The 23,220-nt window shown below is 38.3% G+C and overlaps 1 protein-coding gene across 1 annotated transcript in view; it reads left to right on the forward strand.

Moving 5' to 3' along the window:
* LOC126184345 (potassium voltage-gated channel subfamily H member 2) overlaps positions 1 to 23,220 on the forward strand; it is an 832,502-nt gene that overhangs the window by 682,135 nt on the left and 127,147 nt on the right. The window contains exons 12-13 of the mRNA XM_049926724.1: positions 4,955 to 5,172; positions 19,698 to 19,825. Of these exons, the coding sequence (XP_049782681.1) occupies positions 4,955 to 5,172; positions 19,698 to 19,825 (346 nt within the window). The remainder of the gene's footprint in view (positions 1 to 4,954; positions 5,173 to 19,697; positions 19,826 to 23,220) is intronic.

Consider the following 23,220-nt stretch of genomic DNA (forward strand, 5'->3'; position numbering starts at 1 on the left):
GCCAACGACAGCTTGAAATGGAGACCAATGAATGCAATTAGGAGAGTCTTTCATGGCACATTGATACTTGTCAACAACAATCATGGTTATATCCATAAGTAGGTGATTCTATGAACAGTGTTGCAAAATAAATGATACTGCAAAAAATGTAACAGGACACAAAAAATTAATGAAATCCCTGTCAGGTCGTATACAGAATTGTTGCTGGATTAGCTTTACCCTTAACTGTTATTAACTGCAGATTGTGTGAGGAGGCAGAGCACCACTTTGGGAGGGGTTGGAAGTATCTTGGGTAAGATATCCCTCATTTGAGGGCATGATGATAGATAATCAAAGCCCTGACAAAGGATGTGGTTCAGTCATTCCAGTCCCAGGTGTTATTGGGTGACAAAGGGGGTACTTCATTGGATATGAGAATCATGTGTGTGCAAGGATATGGCACAGGAGATCTGTGTATGAATTAGATCTGGAGCATATTGCCTATCTGCGAAGGCCTTTGTGAGGCCTTCGGCATACTGGGTGAGGAAGTTCTCATCACTGCAGATGTGTCTGCCGTGGGTGGGCAGGTTATAGTGAAGGGATTTTTTGGTGTGTAAGGAGTGGCAGCTGTCAAAGTGCAAGTAATGTTGGTGATTGGTGGGTTTTACGTGGACTGAGGTGTGGATGGAGCCATCTGAGAGGAGGAGATCGACTTCTAGGAGGGTGGCATGATGGGTGGAGGAGGACCAGGTGAAATGGATGGGAGAGAAGCTGTTGAGGTTGCGGAGGAGAGAGGATAAGGTGTCCTTGGGTTCAGATTATAAAAATGTTATCAACCAGACCCAGGGTCTGGGGTTTTGGGAAGCTAGGAATGTTTCCCATGGGTAGTCCATGAAGAGGTTGGCATGGAGGGTGCCATGCAGGTGTCCATGGCTGTGCAATGAATATAATGATGATGTTTGGTTTGTTAGGCACTCAACTACGAGGTCATCAGCACCCGTACAAAGTCCCAATTTTGACACAGTCCAATTTTTTACGCAGTTCAATCTAGCCACTGTCACAAATGATGATGAAATGATGAGGACGACACAAAAATCCAGTCCCTGGGCAGAGAAAATCCCCAACCTGTGCAGAAATCCAACGCAGAACCCCATGTGTGAAATGGATTTGTCTGTATACCTTCCCTTCAAAGGTGAAGTAATTATGGGTTAGGAAGTAGTTGGTTAGGTGTGCAAGGTAGGTTTGGGATATGCAGGGCACTGGGAGAGGTAGTGTTCAATCACAGCAAGGCCATGGGCATGAAGGATGTTTGTGTAAAAGGAGATTGCATCAACAGTGCTGAGTAGGAATCCAGGAGATGAGGGTGTGGGGATGATGGAGAGCTGGTGCATTAAGTGGTTGGTTTCTTTAATGTGGGAGTTTAGGTCTTGGAAAATTGGTTGCAGATATTGGTCAACAAGGGCTGAGATTCTTCCAGTGGGGGCACTATAACCAGCAACAGTGGGGTGCCCAGGATTTTTAGGTTTGGGGATTTTGGGAAGCATGTAGAAGGTGGGTGTGAGGTCTGTTGTTGGGACAAGTAGGGAGATGGTTTCAGGGAAGAGGTTCTGGAAAGGGCTTATGGATTTTGGCAGTGATTGAAGGCTCTGGTGGACTTCTGGGATGGGATCATTTTGGCACAGCTGGTAGGTGGAGGTGTCAGACAACTGCTGGGAGGATGATTAGGTCACAATCCATTTTTAGGTTGTGTAGGGCAGTCCTTTCTTCTGCTGGAACGTTGTTCTTTGGGAAGGATCTGGGGAAGGATAGTGAGGCCAGGTTGGAAGTTAGGAATTCCCGGAAGGTCACCAAGGGGTGGTTAGATAGGAGTATGGCAGGGTCATGGTTGGATGGTGGTGCAAATTGGGACAAGCAATGTTTAATGTTAAGACTGGATTGTCTTTGGTTGGAGGGGTTGGTGGTGAAGAAGTGGTTCCAATGTAGGGAGCAGGAGAAGGAGAGTAGGTGTTTCATGAGCCGAACATGGTTAAGCCATGGAGTAGACCTGAATTTGAGGCTCTGGATAGGACTGAAACCTGTGTGGCACTGAGGATTTTGGTGCTGAGGTTAACAACAGTGTTCTGGGAGTGTTTTGGCAATGGATTTCATGGATTGTTGGTAGGGGGTTTCTGAGGATGCGGTAGGTTGAAAACGTCAGCTACGCAGAGTCTAGGTGCTATGAGGGACTGACAAGGAGGAGCACTGTGGGCATTATGGGGGTTAGTTAGTGGTGCCCCAAGGTGAGAATAGGATGTCAGCAAGCTGGATAACTTGTGAAGATGCTGTTTGGAATGTTCATCTATCACATCATCCCTATTTCATGAATTATCTTCCAGTTCTCTGCATAATTATCTTGCAGAAATCAACAAGAAAGTTTTAGATTAATAGCAATCAATGTACGGGCATATAGCCAGTCTTTTTAAATTTACTCTATCAGTGAAGAAAATGGGAACGTCTCTCAGTATGTGAGAGAGTAGGAAGCAATCTATCATAATATGTTTGACTTTTACACTGGTTTGATTTATTCCTCAGGCGACATGTTTTAGAAGATATTTTCAACCTTCTGGAATGTCTACATACAGTATAAGGAAAGCATCTAATTTGAAGAGCATATTAACTGGTATAATTTTAGGTGTCACGGGAAACAGTAGCAGTTCTGAAATAATATATATCTTCTTTCAGAGTTTTCAACTATTATTGCCAAGTTCAAACTAAATAGAGCTTTTAGGTATATTTTGGGGTTTGTCCACATTTTTCATTATTTTTAATATGAATTTGTTGGTATTGTGTTTTGTAGTAAATGTGTCTAATGTGTAACCAGATTCTGTCTTGATTTGAAAATCAATAGAATTTCTTAATCAAACGAGGAACCCCTTGAGTGTGAGGTCACAAGTTCAGCCATTAGTAAGGCTCATTTGAAATTGTTGTGTTAACTTTATGACAGACACAATATTAGTTGCTAATGACTCACCACATACATCAGGAAGGCAACAGATGATGAGTGTCTTGGAGGTGCAGTGATTAGCCTTCAATGGGAAGTATGTATTACACTTCACAAAATGAACGTCATCAACATTCAAGAAATGTATGAAAAAAACACTTAACTTGCACCGTGAACATCTAATGACAAATGGTACACTACAGAAGTGCAGTAATATGTTTTATAGGCATGGAGAAACCAAACATCCAGAGGCTGAATTTGCACCATGGTTCTGGGTGGTATGCATTGTGTCTTGCACTTTTCAGAAGGGATAGTTTGTGCATACCATATTTGTAACTATCTTACACCCATTTTACCCCTCTTTCTTGCTGTAATGTAAATATTCCCTACTATCCTGGCAACAACATGCAAATGAGAAAAAATCATAATGATCAGAGCACCTCCAGTTTCTGACAGCACAATAAATAACTTTTCACCAATTTACCATCCAGATTAACAGTCAGCATAATTGTATATGAATGCATTAAGGCATTGATGCTAGCTGATCTCGATACAACCCTCTTGGTACCCCTAATTTCCAGCATTCCTTTCACATACATTTCCTATTCAAATAGTGATTGCTCAGAGTTGAAAACAAATTCCTTAGTGAATGTTGGGATAAGTTTGTTTATCTCATCTACAAATTTTCAGGCTAATACTGCAGGTCACTATCATGAAAATCTTGTAAATTGTATCAAGTGTCCTTGAAACGTGCAAACACCAGTTTTTGTAACAAGTGTGTCTTGTCCTCCCTTGAATATCCATGGTTTTTCTTATGCACCACATGGTCATCTTGCTATGGAGTGCATTGTCCATTTTACAGTTTATTTGAAATTTCATTATCTTACGTCTTACAGTTCTGTAGCATTGTCTGAAGTTATGCAACCATCCACTGTTGCCCTTGAAATCACTGTAATCTATGTCACATGTAATTTGATGTGTGTAATGTAGTAGGTCACTATCATGAAAATCTTGTAAATTATATCAAGTGTCCTTGAAACGTGCAAACACCAGTTTTTGTAACAAGTGTGTCTTGTCCTCCCTTGAATATCCATGGTTTTTCTTATGCACCACATGGTCATCTTGTTATGGAGTTGTTTGAAATCTGTTCATATTTGTTTTTTTACTATGCTTGGATGATCTTTCGTGTCCTTAGTTACATTTAGTACTTTCTCCTTGGACAATGATAGTCTTTTACTACATTTTGCAGGAGATAGGATGCATGACTCCCTGTCTGACAATGATGATGAACTACATGGCTCAACAACTGTTTCAGTATCACTCTCTCTTGTTAAGTATGTATAGTCATCATTGTGCTCCTCATGTACATTGTCCACACAGTCGAGTGTATAGGACACCACACATTCGTATTGCAGAAATGCTAGTATTTCATGTGCCACTTCTTTCTCACTCTGCAAAATTTCTTGGGTTCCTTTCTGATGAAATGTCAAATTCAGCAACTACTGTTGTAGATATAATGAAGAGTTCACTTTGTTTATTGTTGCCATTGCTCTGCTTTGTCTCAATACCACCAGCACTGTAGCCTTGTTGTGAGTTACTTATTGACTAAGCAGTTCAACTATGCTCTGTAGTGTCATATTGTGCCCACCATTGGATACCTCCAGTCCTGCCCCCTGTTGCTATTAGCAGTCAATAACGTGGTTGCATGGTAAGCAACATGTGGGGTGTTGAATGCCATAAACATAATTGGCATTTTGCAACCTTGCACTCAAGGGTTTCCTTGACAATTACATTGTACAATCAATATAAAACTATCATTTAGATCATTGTATTCATCCTGTTATTTGATAAATATGATGCCTAAGTGTTAAAATGTAGTCTGTGCATTATTAAGTAAAATGTCTTCAAGCAATGTGGCAAAGGGAGTATTTATTCAACAACTTCATTTTTGTTGGGTATTCAATATGTGAGATTACCTTATGATCACTATCACAGGAGGAGCTTGCAGGCGTAGATCCCAGAGCAGCTAGGAGGCATAGAACAGGTTTAGCTTCTCGTTCAAGCTCACAGGACAGAGATTCAGATGTAAGAAGATATGCTTACAGACCACCTCGTCGTCGAACATTCCATCACAGAGGATCAGGTGGTGGGCCATGTGGGGATGGCACTCTAGGAGGCAACAGTCAAGATTCCAGTGAAGATGGGTCTGAGTTGTAAGTTGTATCTATGTATACCATGCCTTAAATCTCATTATATTGTCAGTCAAAGCTACTAGAAGAAGTAATAGAGTTTAAAAGAAATTTGTTTGCCCACTGATAATTAACATCAATTAAATTAAAGTGGAATATGATGATTATTTTCATTATTAATACTCTTACTGACTTATGTTTGCAAAATACATGAACAGATTTCATTTAAATACTGTGTGTCCTCTTCCAAACCCTAAAAACATGTTTAAGTCATTTTGTGAAACACTTCCAAAAATTTTATTGTTTTTCATTGTCTCTGCAATGTCCTTGGTGGAAAAAAAATAATTTAAGCAGTAAAGGTAAGAACTTGCTGAATAGTGGAGGCAGTCAGTCATTGATAAGTACATAAGTACAAAAATGTTTGGTTGAATCCTGTCTCCAAGTTATAGAGTACACATACAGACACATTTACCTACACTTACATCTACATCTACATACATACTCCGCAAGCCACCATATGGTGCATGGTGGAGGGTACCTTGTACCACTACTAGTCATTTCCTTTCCTGCTCCACTCACAAACATAGTGAGGGAAAATGACTGTCTATATATCACGGTAGGAGCCATAATTTCTAGTATCTTATCTTCATATTCTCTATGCAAAATTTGTGTTGGTGGCAGCAGAATCATTCTGCTGTCAGCTTCAGTTGCTGGTTCTCTAAATTTTCTCAGTAGTGTTCTCTGGAAAGAATGTTGCCTTCCCTCCAGGGAATCTCATTTGAGTTCCCAAAGCATCTCCATAATACTAGCAGCCAGCCTCTGAATTAATCAAGAATAGGTTACACTAGCATCCTATAGCTGGTCTCCTTTACAGATGAATGACACTTTTCCAAAATTCTCCCAATAAACTGAAGCCAACCATTCACTCTCCTTACCACAGTCCTCACATGATTGTTACAGTTCATATCACTTTGCAGTATTATGCCCAGCTATTTAAATGACATGACTGTGTCAAGCAGGACACTACTAATGCTGTATCTGAATAATGTAGATTTGTTTTTCCTACTCATCTGCATTAACTAAATTTTTTACAAATTTAGAGCTACCTGCCATTTATCACACCAACCAGAAATTTTGTCCATCATCTTGTAAGTTCCTTAGTCACTCAACTTTCATACCTTCCCAGACACCACAGCATCATCAACAAACAACTGCAAATTGCCACCCACCCTGTCTGCCAGATGATTTATGTATATAGAAAATAACAGCATTCCTATCACACTTACCTGGGGTACTCCTGATGATACCCTTGACTCTGATGAATACTCACCATCAAGGACTCTTTGTAAAAGTGAATTGGGATTCCACCCAGACCTTTGTTTTCAACTCGTTCAGTTGTTTCTCTATGCCAGGGATGCTTATTACTATGTCTACATCTACATCTACATCTATGCAGATACTCTGCAAATTACACTTAAGTGCCTGACACAGGGGTCTTTCAACCACCTTCACAATAATTCTCTATTATCATGTTCTCAAACAGCATGTGGAAAAAATGAACACCTACATATTTCCGTTTTCCGTTTGAGCTCTGATTTGCTTTATTTTATTATGATGAGCATTTCTCCCTATGTAGGTCAGCATCATCTATACAGGAACCTGTTTTATGGTCTAATGATGGTATGTTTGTACAGCTGTATGGATACATTCTCACTGGGAGACTGCATAGTTCCTGCACTGCAACTTGACTGGGGAGAGGGATTGTGTTCTGTAGAATGGACAAGGAGAGAAGGACGTGGGGGGGGGGGGGGGGGATGCAGCAGGCTTGGGTGGGATGGCTGATGGCTGTGTGGCTAGGCAGTTGATTCTTGGGGCAGGAATGTGTTACCTATGATCTCTTTCTGTCTGCAATTTGGCAGAGTTGTGTGCAGCACATAGTGACATGTAGGAATAGGTTGGAACTGGTAGATAGAACAGAGAAAGAGAAATACAGGTACAGTGGAAAAAGAGGCCATGAGTGCAGTATGAGTGAAGTTAGGGGCATAGGGCAGGGGTGGAAGTGGTTGTGGAGTGGGGACTAGCAGCGACTGAACTCAGGAAAATTACAGGATTGTATGATGCAATATGAGGACAGTTTCCATCTATGTAATTCAGAGAAGCTGAAGTTGTGGAGGGGAGGGGAAGGGAGGATCCAGATGATACAGGATGTGAAGCAGTGTGTTGTACTTAACAATGTGATTTTCCACTGGGAAGTCAACTCTGCTGTCAGCCACAGTTTGACAGTTGCCATTCATTTGGATTGACAGGTGGTTGGTGCTCATAAGCATGTAAAATATTTTGTAGAAACTACACCAGTGTGATATATGATATGTTATGACCATTTACACAGGTCCCCTGTCTCTGATATGATGAGGTAAGCATATGACGTGCACCTGGGTCTTCCACAGTGGTATGACACATGCAGTAGGTGTTAGGAGTTTGCACTGTGTAAGGATGGACCGGAACATTGTGTTTATTGAGTGGGTGACAGAACATAACTTGGGAGGGTGTTCCTTATTTCCAGGCACTACAATATCTGAAGTACTGGTGAAGGATATGGTTAATTTGTCCCATTCATGATTGATATTGGGCTATGAGAATGGTGATCTTTAGCAGCTGATTCCTGGGGATGGTTGGAGGATTAGAGATGTTTGTGGATACTGCAAGGACATTATTTTTTTGGACTAGGTGTGGGGGTAATTCCCACTGTGAAAGTCTCAGCAAAGCTTTAAGCACACTGGGCAAGGAACTGATAATCACCCCAGATATGCTCTCCAGTGGTGACCAGAGTACATGGGATAGACTGTGCAGGACTCTGCCTGCCTGTAACCAGAACGAGCTCACCAGTGTTACATTCCTGCCTTGTGCACATACTGTCTCTCCCTCCCAGTGTTCACCCACCCTTCTCCAGTGCTCACTTCCCTCCTCTCACCATCTCCACTCAACACAACTCCATACACCAGTTGAGCTGCAGTGCAAGCATAATCCACAAATCCAGAGCAGTGCAAACATTAGATGTTTATGTGTGCGAGTATGTGTATTCTATCTCTCTGAAGGAGGATTTGCTCAAAAGCTATTAATATTCTCAATCTGGTTTATGTTTGTCTCAGTAACTCGGCACCTTAACTTTTCAGTGAGTTGTTACCTTTACTCATTAAATTATGTAAACTACTTTTCTGTTATATTTGCTATAAGAATTTCTACAATTTCCAATACCGAGCTATATATTTCCTTTTAGTTTGCAAATGAGTTCTGGATCTACTCAACTTTGACTTCATTGAGACAAATGATTGACATAGGTGGACGTCAGAATTCAGGGTACACATACTTAATATGCTACTGTCTAAACAGGCAGAGAGCCTCGTGATTTAACACTGATGTGACAGTCATCGAAATCATATTTTGTGATCTTCTCTATGTTTGCAGAGAAAATTATTAGTTGTCTGTTTCTGATAATATTTTTCTAAATAAATCTTCCACAGATACAGTTGATTTGTTTATTTATTTATGCTAATGATAGTATAATAATTGTTCAAATGTTCGAATGTGTGTGAAATCTTATGGGACTTAACTGCTAAGGTCATCAGTCCCTAAGCTTACACACTACTTAACCTAAATTATCCTAAGGACAAACACACGCACCGATGCCCGAGGGAGGACTCGAACCTCTGGCGGGACCAGCCGCACAGTCCATGACTGCAGCGCCTTAGACCGCTCGGCTAATCCCGCACGGCTATAATAATTGGTTGGGCATCCAAAACTGAACAAGACCCAGAAGATTATCTAGTTGAAATATGAAGTTCAGCACCACATTTCTTACACATCTCAGTGACTTTCATATTATCAAATTTGTGGCCTTGTGGTTACTGCCTTTGATTACTAATTTAAAGGTTTTGAGATAGATATCAGCAACTGATAACAATTGAAATAAAATTTATTTTATCCAAGTCATTGTCTTTTTACTTTTGTAATGATTCTATAGTGTCTTTTTTTGTTCAAATGAGGCTTTGTTTACTCACCAACATAAACACAAGTGATTTTTCTTTCTTAACTATCATACATCTTTTTTGAATCAGTTGTTTTGTCCTCATAGTCAATTTTGCATTGTGATGTACCCAACTGGATACATAGACTATCACAACATGAATAACATATGTATCTTGTCATTTGAGATTTCTTTATTTTGACACTATATACGTTTCTTCTGCATATTTATAGCACTTTGTTTGGTGTCAGATGTGTCCAGCTCCCTTCTTTTTTTATCAGTTCCTAAAATTTCAACAAATCTAAACAACATAGATAAAGGCATACCTGGATTTGAAATATTTATCCTCTGTTAGTGGTCTTAAACAACTGTTATCCAAACCTCCAAGAAAATCTTGAAGTCTCATCATATCATTTTCATTTCTGAAATACATAACTTGGTTGTTTACTAATGTGGTTTTCAGTAATTATTGGCAATTTATTCCATTTTGGGAGACACGATAACCTGAACACATCTTGACTACAATATCAAACCCAGATTTTTTTTATTGTACAATCATTTCAAGTTTCATTTTACTTCATGTTCCTTCATCAAAAGTCCTATCAAAATGAAAGCTGGAGATCAAGCTGACATTCTTCTTCAGTTTCTACATGCATGAAAACATCTTTTATATTGTAAAGCACAGTTTTTTATACTCTTTGGTACATTTGGAATTTGTTCCTTCTTTTTCTTAAGTGTCTCAGTGACTGATAACGCAGAATCTTTTAGTCAGATTTCAGGAAGAGAAATATCACTGTACAAGCTATTGGTCGTAACCTTAAACCCTGTTTCTTTAAAAGGGGAAAATCATTTGTTCAACAACATGAGTTCCTTTATTGTTTACTTCATGAAGTCCTTTGCACTGTTTACCAGCATAAATTTCTATATTACTGATGTAAAACATTTTGCAGTCAACTAAAGAAAATATTTTCGAACTATACTTTGCAAGCTTTGATGGAAAATATTGTATAAAGTTGCACCAGCTACAGAGCACTTCCAGTTTCTTATAATCTGTAACAATTTTACCAGGTGAGGAGCATGTTACAGATGGCTACAAAGTAATCAGTGAAATCTCTTATTGCTGCAATATGATCATTTTCCTTTCTCATGGATGTTGTTTCTCTTTCATAAAATCTTAAACATTACAGAAGAAATCTAAATCTTCTGAATCCCACAGTCATCCAGGATATTTCACTTCCATAGACTTTTGATTGTCATATTTCATCAAGATTCATTTTCTCTTCTGACTGCAGTTCAGTCAGATAAAATAAGTCTGACTACAGCCTTTATCTCAGTTAAATGTTAATAATGCATCTCTTGTGAGACTGAAGTTTTCCTTTATGTTGTCAATATATTGACTTGTGCAAGACACTATTATTTCTGACAGTTTTGTGTGAGGCAGCCCCAGACATAAGAAATATTATCCATATTTTTTGCTAGACCCTTCCTAAACAGAAATGACATAAGTAAATTTTGTTTGGTTCTTTTTTTGTGAAGAATAGAATGATTTCCTTAAATAAAGAGTTAATGGTTTTGTTAGTCTTCCTCCTCAAAGATGTACAAAATTCTTCCTTCTCATCACAATCTTCAGGACATGAACTGTATTCCACATTACTTTGTTCTGTATCTGAATTCTCCTCACTTTCCTCAATTACAGAAAAAGCAGCTTTATCACCAACTTCACTATCAGGCTCTCATCTGTGACTGAAACATCCAAAAAGTGTTTCTGAATTTCCTGACCATCCTCTTCCACAACCATGTTATACATCTTTCTGAATGCCATCATTTATAAACAAACAAATTTGTACATATTTTGTCAAAATCTAACAGTTAGCATTAAATTCACCTTCTGAATGAATACGTGTTGTAAGCATATGAAAATAATTATATTTGGAGATCTACAAATATGTAACAAATAGTCACAAGTCTCTTAGATACATGGAGGGTTTTGATGAGAATTGATTTCTTTTTAAATACTGTAGTGTTATAAGCTGAATATCTATCAAATGAAATGCTAGTGGGTAGGTAGAAGAAAATTTATATTTGCTCTGCAATAATAAAACTTGTGCAGCTTGTCAGAGTCATGGATGTAATTTTTCTGTTATATCTGTAATAATGCTCCATTCACAACAATGAAAATTTTGAGAAATGTGATCACTGACACAGGGAGATAGACAGGAGCAATGTTGTAATACTCCTATTGCTGTCTAATTTGGTGAGAAAATTAATGCATTTGCATCTGTCAGATTACCATGACTTACAGAATGTTATAAACCTTAGATAATGATTTTCATACTGAATGAAAAGGAGTGATATTGTCAGATTGTTGTTACTTTCTTGTTTTCTGAGAAAATTAATTCATTTGCATCTGTCAGACCACCACAACTTATGAAATGTTATAAACCTTTTATAATTATTTCTCATGTTGAGTACTTAGGATTTATTAATCTGAACAGACTACTGAAAATCTAAGATGGAATTTTGACTGCCCCATAGATAAGAGCAAAAAATAATGGACTTGCCTTTGGCGTAATCAGTTAACAAATGAACAAAGTCAAATAGTGTACCTACTCCTCAATAGTTATCGCAGTAAAAATCTTTCTTTGCTAAAAGGAAGCTGTAGATGAACACAATTAGTGTATTTCTATATGCCTGGCTGTGACATGAGTACAAAATTCCATTATCTTGAAATTCTTTCTGAGCTTTCCACAAAAGATTGATATTGTAAGTCAGTGTCAAAGTGAGAGATTACACTACGATGTACAAAAAATGCAAGCTAGATACCAATGGCTATTGGATGTGCTTAGGTAGGAGGACAATTTTTCATGAAGCAGGTCACAAATAAACTACTCAAAACTAGTTTTGTACCACCATCATACCTACGAATGCATGTGGGCTTAGATTCAAGGGAAGCCGCAATGAAAGAATAATCATCCTGGAACTAAAAACAGACTTTACTATGAAGTAGGAACAAAAAATAACAAAAATAATGGTAATCTTGACATAAGTACACATCTTTCCACATTTTTGAAATCAAAGTCTACAGCAATCTACATCCAGTATTATGTTTCTCCACTACAAAGAGTATTGCAACATGCTTGGATCCTACTTATCATGCTGCACACAAGCTTGTTGTAGTTCAAGCTTGTTCTACTTGCTGTATCCCGCTACTAGTGAATGTAAGTGTGAGTGTGGTGAGTATGATGTCACCATGCATGCATGCTCGAATCAGCTGCTATCTGTATCAGCATGGGTCAGCTGCTGGAGGCCACCTGTGGGAGGCACATGTGCGGTGCTGTCCACGTGATGCCATCTGCTGGCTACTCGCACATACATATGCGTGGAGCAATGCCGACTGACTCCCTTTATGTGATCCTAGTTTGTATTATGCACATCAGTGTTCTTTGCCTTGTGAAGTCTTGAGAGGCTTATTGCTCAGAGGTGATTCAAGTCATATTTGTGTGATTTGGATTAATTTTATGTATTAATTGGTTAATACACATTTGGAGTCAATCCACATCACACAAATACATCTTTAATAATAATCTCATGTTGGGATCCCACAATTCACAGAACACTGGTGTGAATGATACAAACTAAGATCACACAGAAGTAGTCAGTGCTGCTCCGCGCAAATATATGTCCCAGCCGCCGGCAGATAACATGGCGGGGACTGCGCCATGTACCTGCCTCCTACAGGCAGCCTCCAGTGGCCAGCCCACACTGATACAGTTGGCAGCCAATTCAAACATGCATGTGCAATGACACCACACTCACAGCACTCACACTCACACACTATTAGCAGGATACAGCACTACTCTTTGAAGATGGCTCTCATGAGGTCATCCACTGTTTGAGGGCAGTTCTTCCTGCAGCATTGCTAGTTTCAACTGGTCCTAAGCAAAGTCAGTCTGGTCATATCAGCAGACACTGCATACCATTCCATTTATTTGATTCCTGCTTTCTGGAGGAAGGTATTCATGCTGTGGGTGCGTTATCAACCATAACGGGTGCATTATCAGTCATAAAAATGAAGCTATCACTAAAATTTGACTGTAGGGCTGGACAACAGGTTGGAGGATCCTTTCCCGATGCTGCACTGCCCTCAAATGTCCCTCAATTGTAATGAGAGGGATCCAGGATCAGTATGTGGAACCAGTCCTAAAACATCATGTTGAACATGTGGAACTGCTTCATGAAACTTGCATAGGTATGTAACCACCTCCACATTAATCTACAATGGTGATTAGATATAATCCTACACTTGTTGATGAAGAGAACCTGATTCCATTGATCCTGGATCCATTTCACATTATCCCTTGTCCTCCTTCACATACCACACATTGCACAAAAGGAGGGGGGCGGGGGTATGGTTATTTGTAATGGGTGCCTAGAAGGCAAACTGACCATGTGGAGACAGTTACATACTGTCTGGGTCAATGCAGCCCTCTCAGTTGCCATCAGTAAGGCAGCATCCAGTTCTGTTGCATTCTCCCTGGGATACTTCGAAGCTATAATTCATATGTGCTTGTCATCACCTGGAACTGTTGACTGCAGGCAACCAATATAAAACAGATTGTCAGTGTTTTGTGTTGCATGATAGCAGCTGAATGTTTGAATAACATTTTTTGGTGTATGCCAGTTTGATGGGCAACTTCCCATGCTTACCACTTTCCTTGCCATAAAGTGACAATGTCTATACTTTCTAGGCTTGAAATGACACTTTGAGGCATGTTGACATACTGAACAGTGTATATGTCCCCTTCATGAATGGAGATGCACTACTAAACTGAACTGATGAGGACAACATGGGAAGTACCACCACGTGATTTCCCAGAAACTTCACTCCATGAATGATGGGTCAAAATAAATGAATAAACATGTCAACTTATCTGTAGATTCTTACCCATTTCTGAGAAAATGATGATCAAAATTTTCGAGGTAGTTTACATGCTTTACAGCACATAGTAAGTTTAACTGAAGCAGTGACACAATGTTTAGCATTGAGACTTCATAATTTTGTACCACATGTTTGAAACCCAATTATTGGTTTTATTTGTGTTTTTGTTTTTCATTTGTGTACCCATTCCACAGAAGATTAGATTAGATTTACTTTCATTCCAATTAATCCATAGTGAGGAGGTCCTCCAGGATGTAGAACATGTAAGAAAAACAATAATATGAGGGCAGTTCAATAAGTAATGCAACACATTTTTTTTCTGAAACAGGGGTTGTTTTATTCAGCATTGAAATACACCAGGTTATTCCCCAATCTTTTAGCTACACAACACTATTTTTCAACATAATCTCCATTCAATGCTACGGCCTTACGCCACCTTGAAATGAGAGCCTGTATGCCTGCACAGTACCATTCCACTGGTCGATGTCGGAGCCAACGTCGTACTGCATCAATAACTTCTTCATCATCCGCGTAGTGCCTCCCACGGATTGCGTCCTTCATTGGGCCAAACATGTGGAAATCCAACGGTGCGAGATCGGGGCTGTAGGGTGCATGAGGAAGAACAGTCCACTGAAGTTTTGTGAGCTCCTCTCGGGTGCAAAGACTTGTGTGAGGTATTGCGTTGTCATGAAGAAGGAGAAGTTTGTTCAGATTTTTCTGCCTATGAACACGCTGAAGTCGTTTCTTCAATTTCTGAAGAGTAGCTCAATACACTTCAGAGTTGATCGTTTGACCATGGGGAAGGACATCGAACAGAATAACCCCTTCAGCGTCCCAGAAGACTGTAACCATGACTATACCGGCTGAGGGTATGGCTTTAAACTTTTTCTTGGTAGGGGAGTGGGTGTGGCGCCACTCCATTGATTGCCGTTTTGTTTCAGGTTCGAAGTGATGAACCCATGTTTCATTGCCTGTAACAATCTTTGACAAGAAATTGTCACCCTCAGCCACATGACAAGCAGGCAATTCCGCACAGATGGTTCTCCTTTGCTCTTTATGGTGTTCGGTTAGACAACGAGGGACCCAGCGGGAACAAACCTTTGAATATCCCAACTGGTGAACAATTGTGACAGCACTACCAACAGAGATGTCAAGTTGAGCACTGAGTTGTTTGATGGTGATCCGTCGATCATCTCGAACGAGTGTGTTCACACGCTCCGCCATTGCAGGAGTCACAGCTGTGCACGGCCGGCCCGCACGCGGGAGATCAGACAGTCTTGCTTGACCTTGCGGCGATGATGACACATGCTTTGCCCAATGACTCACCATGCTTTTGTCCACTGCCAGATCACCGTAGACATTCTGCAAGCACCTATGAATATCTGAGATGCCCTGGTTTTCCGCCAAAAGAAACTCGATCACTGCCCGTTGTTTGCAATGCACATCCGTTACAGACGCCATTTTAACAGCTCCGTACAGTGCTGCCACCTGTCGGAAGTCAATGAAACTATACGAGACGAAGCGGGAATGTTTGAAAATATTCCACAAGAAATTTCCGGTTTTTTTAACCAAAATTGGCCGAGAAAAAAAATGTGTTGCATTACTTATTGAACTGCCTTGTACATGACAAATATTTACAAATAAAACAAATAAGCTAATGTATCTTCCACAGGTCCCAAGTGGAATGATTGTCATTCTTTTAATGAACACTATATTAAAGGATCATTTTACAACACTCATTTACTAAGATCGCATTAATGCACTACACAAACATTTTCCAATGTATGTTGAAGCAATGTTACCTATCTTCATGTGCTAAGTGTCTGTCTGCTGAATGAATTTAAAAATAAATAAATAAATAAATAAATAAATAAATGAGAAAATTATTTAAAATTGTTTTTAGTGAAATTCCTGTAGTGTATCTTAATGCATAACCAACAGCAAGTGCCAGTTTTTGGGAAAATGATCCATTATGCATGATTGCCATGAAATTATTGCCAATGTGTGAAATCTTAAGCAATATTAACAGTGTCTCTCTCTCGAATGAGATTCATGTGAAGAAATGGCACTGTGGAAAACCTGACTTCGTGTAGTGCTCATGGGGTGTTGAATTTGTATGTTCCCAATGTTTCTAAAATTGGTGTAATCCAAGGGAATGCATGAAACATTCCTGAAGAATAGATGTAAAAATTAAAAGTAAGAATTTATATAAGAATTGATTCCCTTAAAAATACCATACACCCTTATTACACACTATATTGTGTAATAAATATATTACACTTATTGTGAAACCGAGTTGTAATTTTATAATTAATACAATGCCCTTATATGCCCTAATTTGATAAGAAGGACATGGGTAGATCAGTGGGAAAAGAAGACAAATAAGATAAAATAAAAACAGTAATTGGGTTGTTAAACCACAATGCTAACCAGTGTACCACCACTTCAGTGAACATATTACATACTGTAAGGCATATAAACTACCTAGAAAACTTTTACCATTGTTTCTATGAATAAGCAGATACACTTATTGGTATATTTTAACCCCTCTTCCACTGAGCAAAGGTTCTCAGAAATGGGGTGATAGCACTTGCCATTTTCTCCTTGTGAGAATGCATATTTACTTTTATGTAAAACATTTTCATTTATCTTTTTGTGTGACATTTTATTAAAATCATAAGCTTTTGATGATTATGTCCACCAACGTCATCAAGAACAAACATTTGATAGTCAGGAAGACATTGGGATTGTCCTTACCAACACCCCATACCACACTCTCCCCATTACTAAATATAAAATCCATGTCTCATATATGCTTCCACCTGTGGTGCACATCTCTGAAAAACAGAATGTAAACTGTCACAAGCCTTATTTTGGAACATTGTTACATCTAATACTGCCTTCCATGATGCACCACTGAATGCATAGCTCTTGTTTCTGCTGTAATTATTGTTGCATATTCTGATTTCCACAGTCTCTATAATAACCAATTTCCAGCACTAGGAAACATGGTACAGAATTTTCATTTATTTGAAATAATCTTGCAGTTCTTTGAAGGGATGTGTTCATTGACCTCCAATTTATTTTATGGCTTTCTGAACTTCATGTTTATTGATTTTCAGTACAGTATTCTGAAACAGTTCAAAAGGGCTGTTACATAACATTATTGCCACAATGAAAACATAGACTCCATTTTACAAGATATGGTATTTCTTTGAAAAAGTTACTCACAAACATTATTAAACGAGTAAATATCAAAAACATGTATGCAGGCAAAGGCCAGTTTTCAGATGTCAATAGTAGAAAAAGAGTTAGGTTTAAAAAGTCATAATTGGATATAAATGTATTAATTTACTGAGAGAAAAATGACATAGTAATACAGAACTGCAGATTAAATGTATATTTATCACAATAATTTAATAATTTAAATCAGTTAATAGGATTAGTATTCTTTCTGCAGATGTCTATCAAGGGAAGTACTTAAATATTTTGTTTATTTCATTGCTTACATTTTGAATCAGCCAGTGTTCTCGAGTGTATTTTCTGAATAACTGAATAATGCACCAGTAGTATCATAGTGTAAGATTTCCTATTCTTTAAAATATCTTTGAAAAAACTATTTACTGCATAACTCAGAAACCTTTTTCAAAACAATAACTTGTTAACAGCTTCCTTGTATCAATTTTAATCAAGACAGAAAACCATTTCTGATGTTGGAAACAATGTTCTAGGAGTGTTTTCAGGTTTATTGTGACCTTGAGAAAGATTTTTATTGCAAATATATAATACTGTTATGAAAACGTATGTTATAAAGACCCCTCATATCATCCCCTCTCACTCGTGGTTTTGTAAAGTCTTCCATAATGTACAAAAACAGGAGTGCATGTTAATAGAATCCATTTCAAGGATAAACTTTGAGTCATAAAAATAAGTATAAAATATCTCATCCCTCAAGAACTATTCTTGGCCATTGATAATCATGTCAAAAGAAATTAAACAATTTATGTGTTTGAAGGGGCCCGATATTTTCCCACTGCTCGTAATGCTGTTGAAAATAGACATATTAAATGTCATCCATGGTGGTGATGATGATGATGATGATGATGAACGTTTGGCGTCATTGGCCGGGAGGCCCCTCGCGGGGCAGGTCCGGCCGCCTTGGCGCAGGTCTTATTACATTCGGCGCCACATTGGGCGACCTGCACGCCGGATGGGGATGAAATGATGATGAACACAACACAACACCCAGTCCCTGAGCGGAGAAAATCTCCGACCCAGCCGGGAATCGAACCCGGGCCCGGAGGACGGCAATCCGTCACGCTGACCACTCAGCTACTGGGGCGGACATCCATGGTGGTGAATATCTAAGACAAAATAGTGGAAGTTGTGAATGTAACCATTTTGAGGTCTTATTAGAAGTTGTTATAGCTCCCACTATTCTAACGTGACACCATCCAAATTCCAAAGTATCAGAGATGCTTGTCCCTTGTCTTCTCTGTGAAGCACATAGATATATCAAAAAAGACTTCCATTGCCAGCTTTTAAGCCACCAAGTGAAAGAAAAAAAAAGGGGAAGTCATAATAACTGTGATTTATGAAGATTTGTAGGGTCACACAATACACGAGAGAGTGAGAGTATGAGTATGAGTAGGGAGCAGACATTATGAAGCAACAAGGTCTTATTCAACGCTGCTACTAGAATATCAGCAGGAAAAGCACTCATGACTGTTTTTTGGAATACAAAAATATTATTGCTTGCTGACTTTCTCCATGAGAGAAGGAGATTTATTGCAGCACATTAAAGTGTACTGGTTGAAATGAAATCTGGTTATCCCAGGAAATAGCATCAATCCTCTATTTCATCTGCGATGTGTGGAAGGTACATGAGCATTTTTTTTTTCTTTCTAAATACTTATTGTGAATTCTTGTTTTTCTGGCATCCTGGATGATCTCTTCACTATGTATCCATTGGAACAAAAAGTGTTCATTAAGTTTCACAGAATTCAGCCTAGGGTAAAGGCTGGTGAATGGAGATGTATGTTTTTATATGGAATTAGAATATTTTATATTAGATTATCTAATGAACACTTTGTTTGCAATTCTAATTTATTCCCATGTAGCATCCCGTATGACACAGTCCCGGAAAAAGTAGTTGGAGGCTCAAGTCTCAACATTGATACAGTGGTTGCCTTCTGCACAGCTGTATATTTATGTGGCTTATCTTCTTTTTTATCACAAAAGTGTCACTAAGCTGCAAAGAAAACTTATTTCTGCAGAAAAAATATAAAAATATGTGAGTTTATGTGCCACAATAAATTTGAAAATAGGAAGGTAAAGAAATGTATTTTCTAACTGCCTTCTTACTATGTTGTCTCAGCAGCATGATTTTAGGTGTCTGTCAGTAATTCTTCTGTTTCTTTCTATTACTTCTTTTACAAATGTAGAATAACACAGTATTTTGTAGTTGTTTTTTTTTGCTAATAATTTGTTAACTAAATATTTTAATTCAAGGTGAATAAACTGAAAATGATCTTATTGATTAATAAATGTACATATAACATGAGACACACTTCACTATTGTTGCAGTGAGAAGTCTGGTCATGGCATTCTAGAATTCTCAGCAGATAAGGCTGGTCGGGATGTGACTCCAATGAATCTTGAATTTGGAGATGATGACAGACAAGTGAAACCAGGAACACTTAATTCAATTGCTGGTAAGTATTAAATTTCACCTGAAAAATAATAGTAATGAAATAGCAGCAGATTTTACTCTCAGGATGAGATAAATCCAAGAAACATAAAACTAAAATTTTCTATAGTTATTTGAAACATGAAATTGCAGTTCATAGTTAACTGAATGAGTGGTAAAACATTGAACTTGTATACAGGAGACAACAGTACAAATCATCATTTGGCCATCCAGAATTAGGTTTCCCTTGATTTCCATAAATTATTTAAGTTAAAATTTTGGATGGTTCCTTTCATAGCACATGTCTAGGTATCATTCCCCATCTTTCCATAATATGAACTTGCATTCCATCTGTAACAAGCTCATTGTTGATGAGATGTTAAAGTGTGATCTTGCTTTTCCAAATGGAAACATATGCAAGAAATTATTATGATATCAAGCAATCTGTGTAGGTTATTGATTTAACTGAATACATCTCTTCCAGAATTGGTTAAGGTCTTCTTTATTAATTAAAATTGGATTTGATTTATACTTTTGCTTTCACATTTTACTTAAGTAATTTTTTTACTAGTTAAAATTAATATTCTCACATAAAATTGCTTAATAGACATCTAATTTCTCTCAGTGTCTGTTCTCATTTAACACACAGTGTAGCTTATTTACAGTCATGTTCACCACTTAATTTTCATTCTACCATTATGTAACTTTGTGTTACTTTAATTTATGTCCTATGTTCTTTTAAATAATTACTTTATTAACGCACAAAGCAATTAATGACATCAGCTGCTAGTGGCCATTGATTTACAGCAAAGGGGAAAGTTTAAAGAAAGTTTAAATTTGTGCCAGACTGTCATTCGAACCTGGTTCTTCTGCTTACTAGACAGATGCCCTGACAAATGTGCCATCCACATGCAGTGCTCATTGCAACTGCACAGACTACTCTAACATGCCTAGCACACTATGAATCAAGACACAAAGGAATTAATAACATTAGCTGCCAGTTGGAACTGATTTAAATCAATGGAGAAAGTTGAAAATTTGTGCTGAACTGAGATTCAAACCCATGTCCTCTGCCTACTAGGCAGATGTGCTGACCATGTGCCATCAGGACACAGTGGTCATCACAACTGCATAGGCTACTCTACTGTGTCTCCAATCAGACCAAAATTCTCAACTTATTGACATACTTCTGACATACTGCCCCTTTCTCATTATCCTCATTACTTGGGGCATTTCACTGATTCCTGTATGAGTTTATACCAGATATGATGTAATAATGGTCTAACAACTTTTAACATTGTACTTTGCAATGTCATAAAACCTGATATCTAGATAGTACAGAAGATAAATATAGTAATATACAGTCAAATGGCGATTTACTATTTTTGAAAAGTATTGCATGACTGTGGTTAACACCATCAAAAACTTTTTAATTTTTGGTGGTTATGATGGAAAGGTAGATATTCAGAGTTGATGAAGTGAGTAATTGTATTCAAATGTTCAAATGCAGCTGTCCTTCACTTGAATGTTGAAAAACCAGGATGTCCCAAACCTAAAATCATACTTGAAATCATTTAGAATACACACAATATGATAATGTACTATTGGCAATTATAAGCAAATGAATTAGTCAATGCCATAAATATATCAGGAGAAATACTATGGTTCATTTTATATGAAGAATGAACAGTGAGTGAGAGCTGCTGCTGTAGCTTAAATTACATTATACTGGCTTAATATGACAGGGAAGTGAGCCAGATTCAGATCAAATGGAAGTTGTAATGCCAGATAATTGTAGCTATATGCATGAAGACCTCAAAAGTATAGTCAATTTGTGTGGTGACTGGTATCTGATCATATCAAACCTTTGTCAAATAACAATGTTTAAATGAACTTTGCGTTTACAAGTCTTAAGATTTGACCTAATGATGACAGTAGCCAAAATCTGGTAATAAATGAAAATATAATATATGGTCTAGATGGCTTTATTTGCAAAACTTTATACTGATGTCAGACTCATTTAGGTAATTTATTTGTCTAATTAATAAACATTGTTTAAGATTTATTGGTTCAGGTGTGTTGCATTAGATAATATTGTGGAAGCTGCACAATATTTCAAGACAGCTGCTCATCATCTTCAAGTGCTTACTGATGTGTTGCTGCAGTGGCTCACCAATATATATGCTTACCTGCCAAAAAAGCACAGGCACCATGGTGTGGGGCTATAACATCATAGATAGAGCATGGTAACATCTAGCACCCCCTTCCAATAAAATGGAGTCTTCACAGGCATGATGTGGGAAACTAAAAGCTGCAAATCACAGCCCAGCATGTGCACAGGCAGAGTGTTGGCATCCAGTTTAAGTGTGTGGACTCTGATTTCCCATCTCTATTGACTCAGGTTCATTTGTTTGTGGCTGACAATGCTTTAGTAATGCCAGTGCTGGTTCACATACCTTGCTAAGTTGATATCTTGTGTCTCTATTAATCAGGTCATTACTTACTTATATTTCAACAGCTTCTTTAATGATGGAGTCCCAGTACATGTAAGCAGAAGAAAGGATCCCTGTCTTTCCATAGTTCATACTATGCACTATGTTGCAACTGTGTTCAGCAACAGCAGACTTTTCTGGCTGACACAATCTGGTGTGACATCTATGTTCAGTGCATCTGTCTTTAACAGTGCAACACGTCTAGCCAATGTATGATTTTGCACACTGGTATGGGAGTTTATATATTGTCATTAATGGAATCCAGTGTCATTTTCACTTGCACTGGAGGGCAAAAGACACATTTTATTTGATGTCTCTGGAACAGCCTGCTGATCTTGAAGAACACACTATCAACACAGGGTAGAAAAGTCATCCTTGTGGAGTTCTCCATTTCTACTGGCTGTTCTTGAAGTTTAGTGGATGCAAGTTGAAATGCATTACAAATCTGTTTATCAGAGTACCTGTTTTGTAAAAAGAGAGAGTGAAGATGGCTAAGTTCTGCTGGTAAACTCCATGGATCTGAGATAACTCTAGTCCTATGAAAGAGAGTCCACAATATGCCACTGTGTTGAGATGGGTGATGGCAGTTCATAGCTCATACATACAGATCTGTGTGATTTGGTTTATGAAACACATTGTGCCGAGGGAACCATCTCCTTTTCTGCAGACCAAGACATCTAAGAATGGGGGAGGGGGGGGTCTCCATTTGTCTCCACTTTCATGGTGAAGAAAATGCTCAGATGGAGAGAATTAAAGTGTTCCAGAAATGCAGAACATGTTGCTGCCCCATGTGGCCTTACTACAAAGGTGTCATCCACATATATTCAGAAACATTTAGGTTTCATCATCACTGACTGAAGTGTTTTTCCTTGAAGTCCCTCATAAAAAGGTTAGCTACCATTGGAGACAAATGACTGCCCATAGCACA

This window comes from Schistocerca cancellata, chromosome 4 (genome assembly GCF_023864275.1).
Source record: "Schistocerca cancellata isolate TAMUIC-IGC-003103 chromosome 4, iqSchCanc2.1, whole genome shotgun sequence".
In the NCBI taxonomy this organism is placed as follows: domain Eukaryota; kingdom Metazoa; phylum Arthropoda; class Insecta; order Orthoptera; family Acrididae; genus Schistocerca; species Schistocerca cancellata.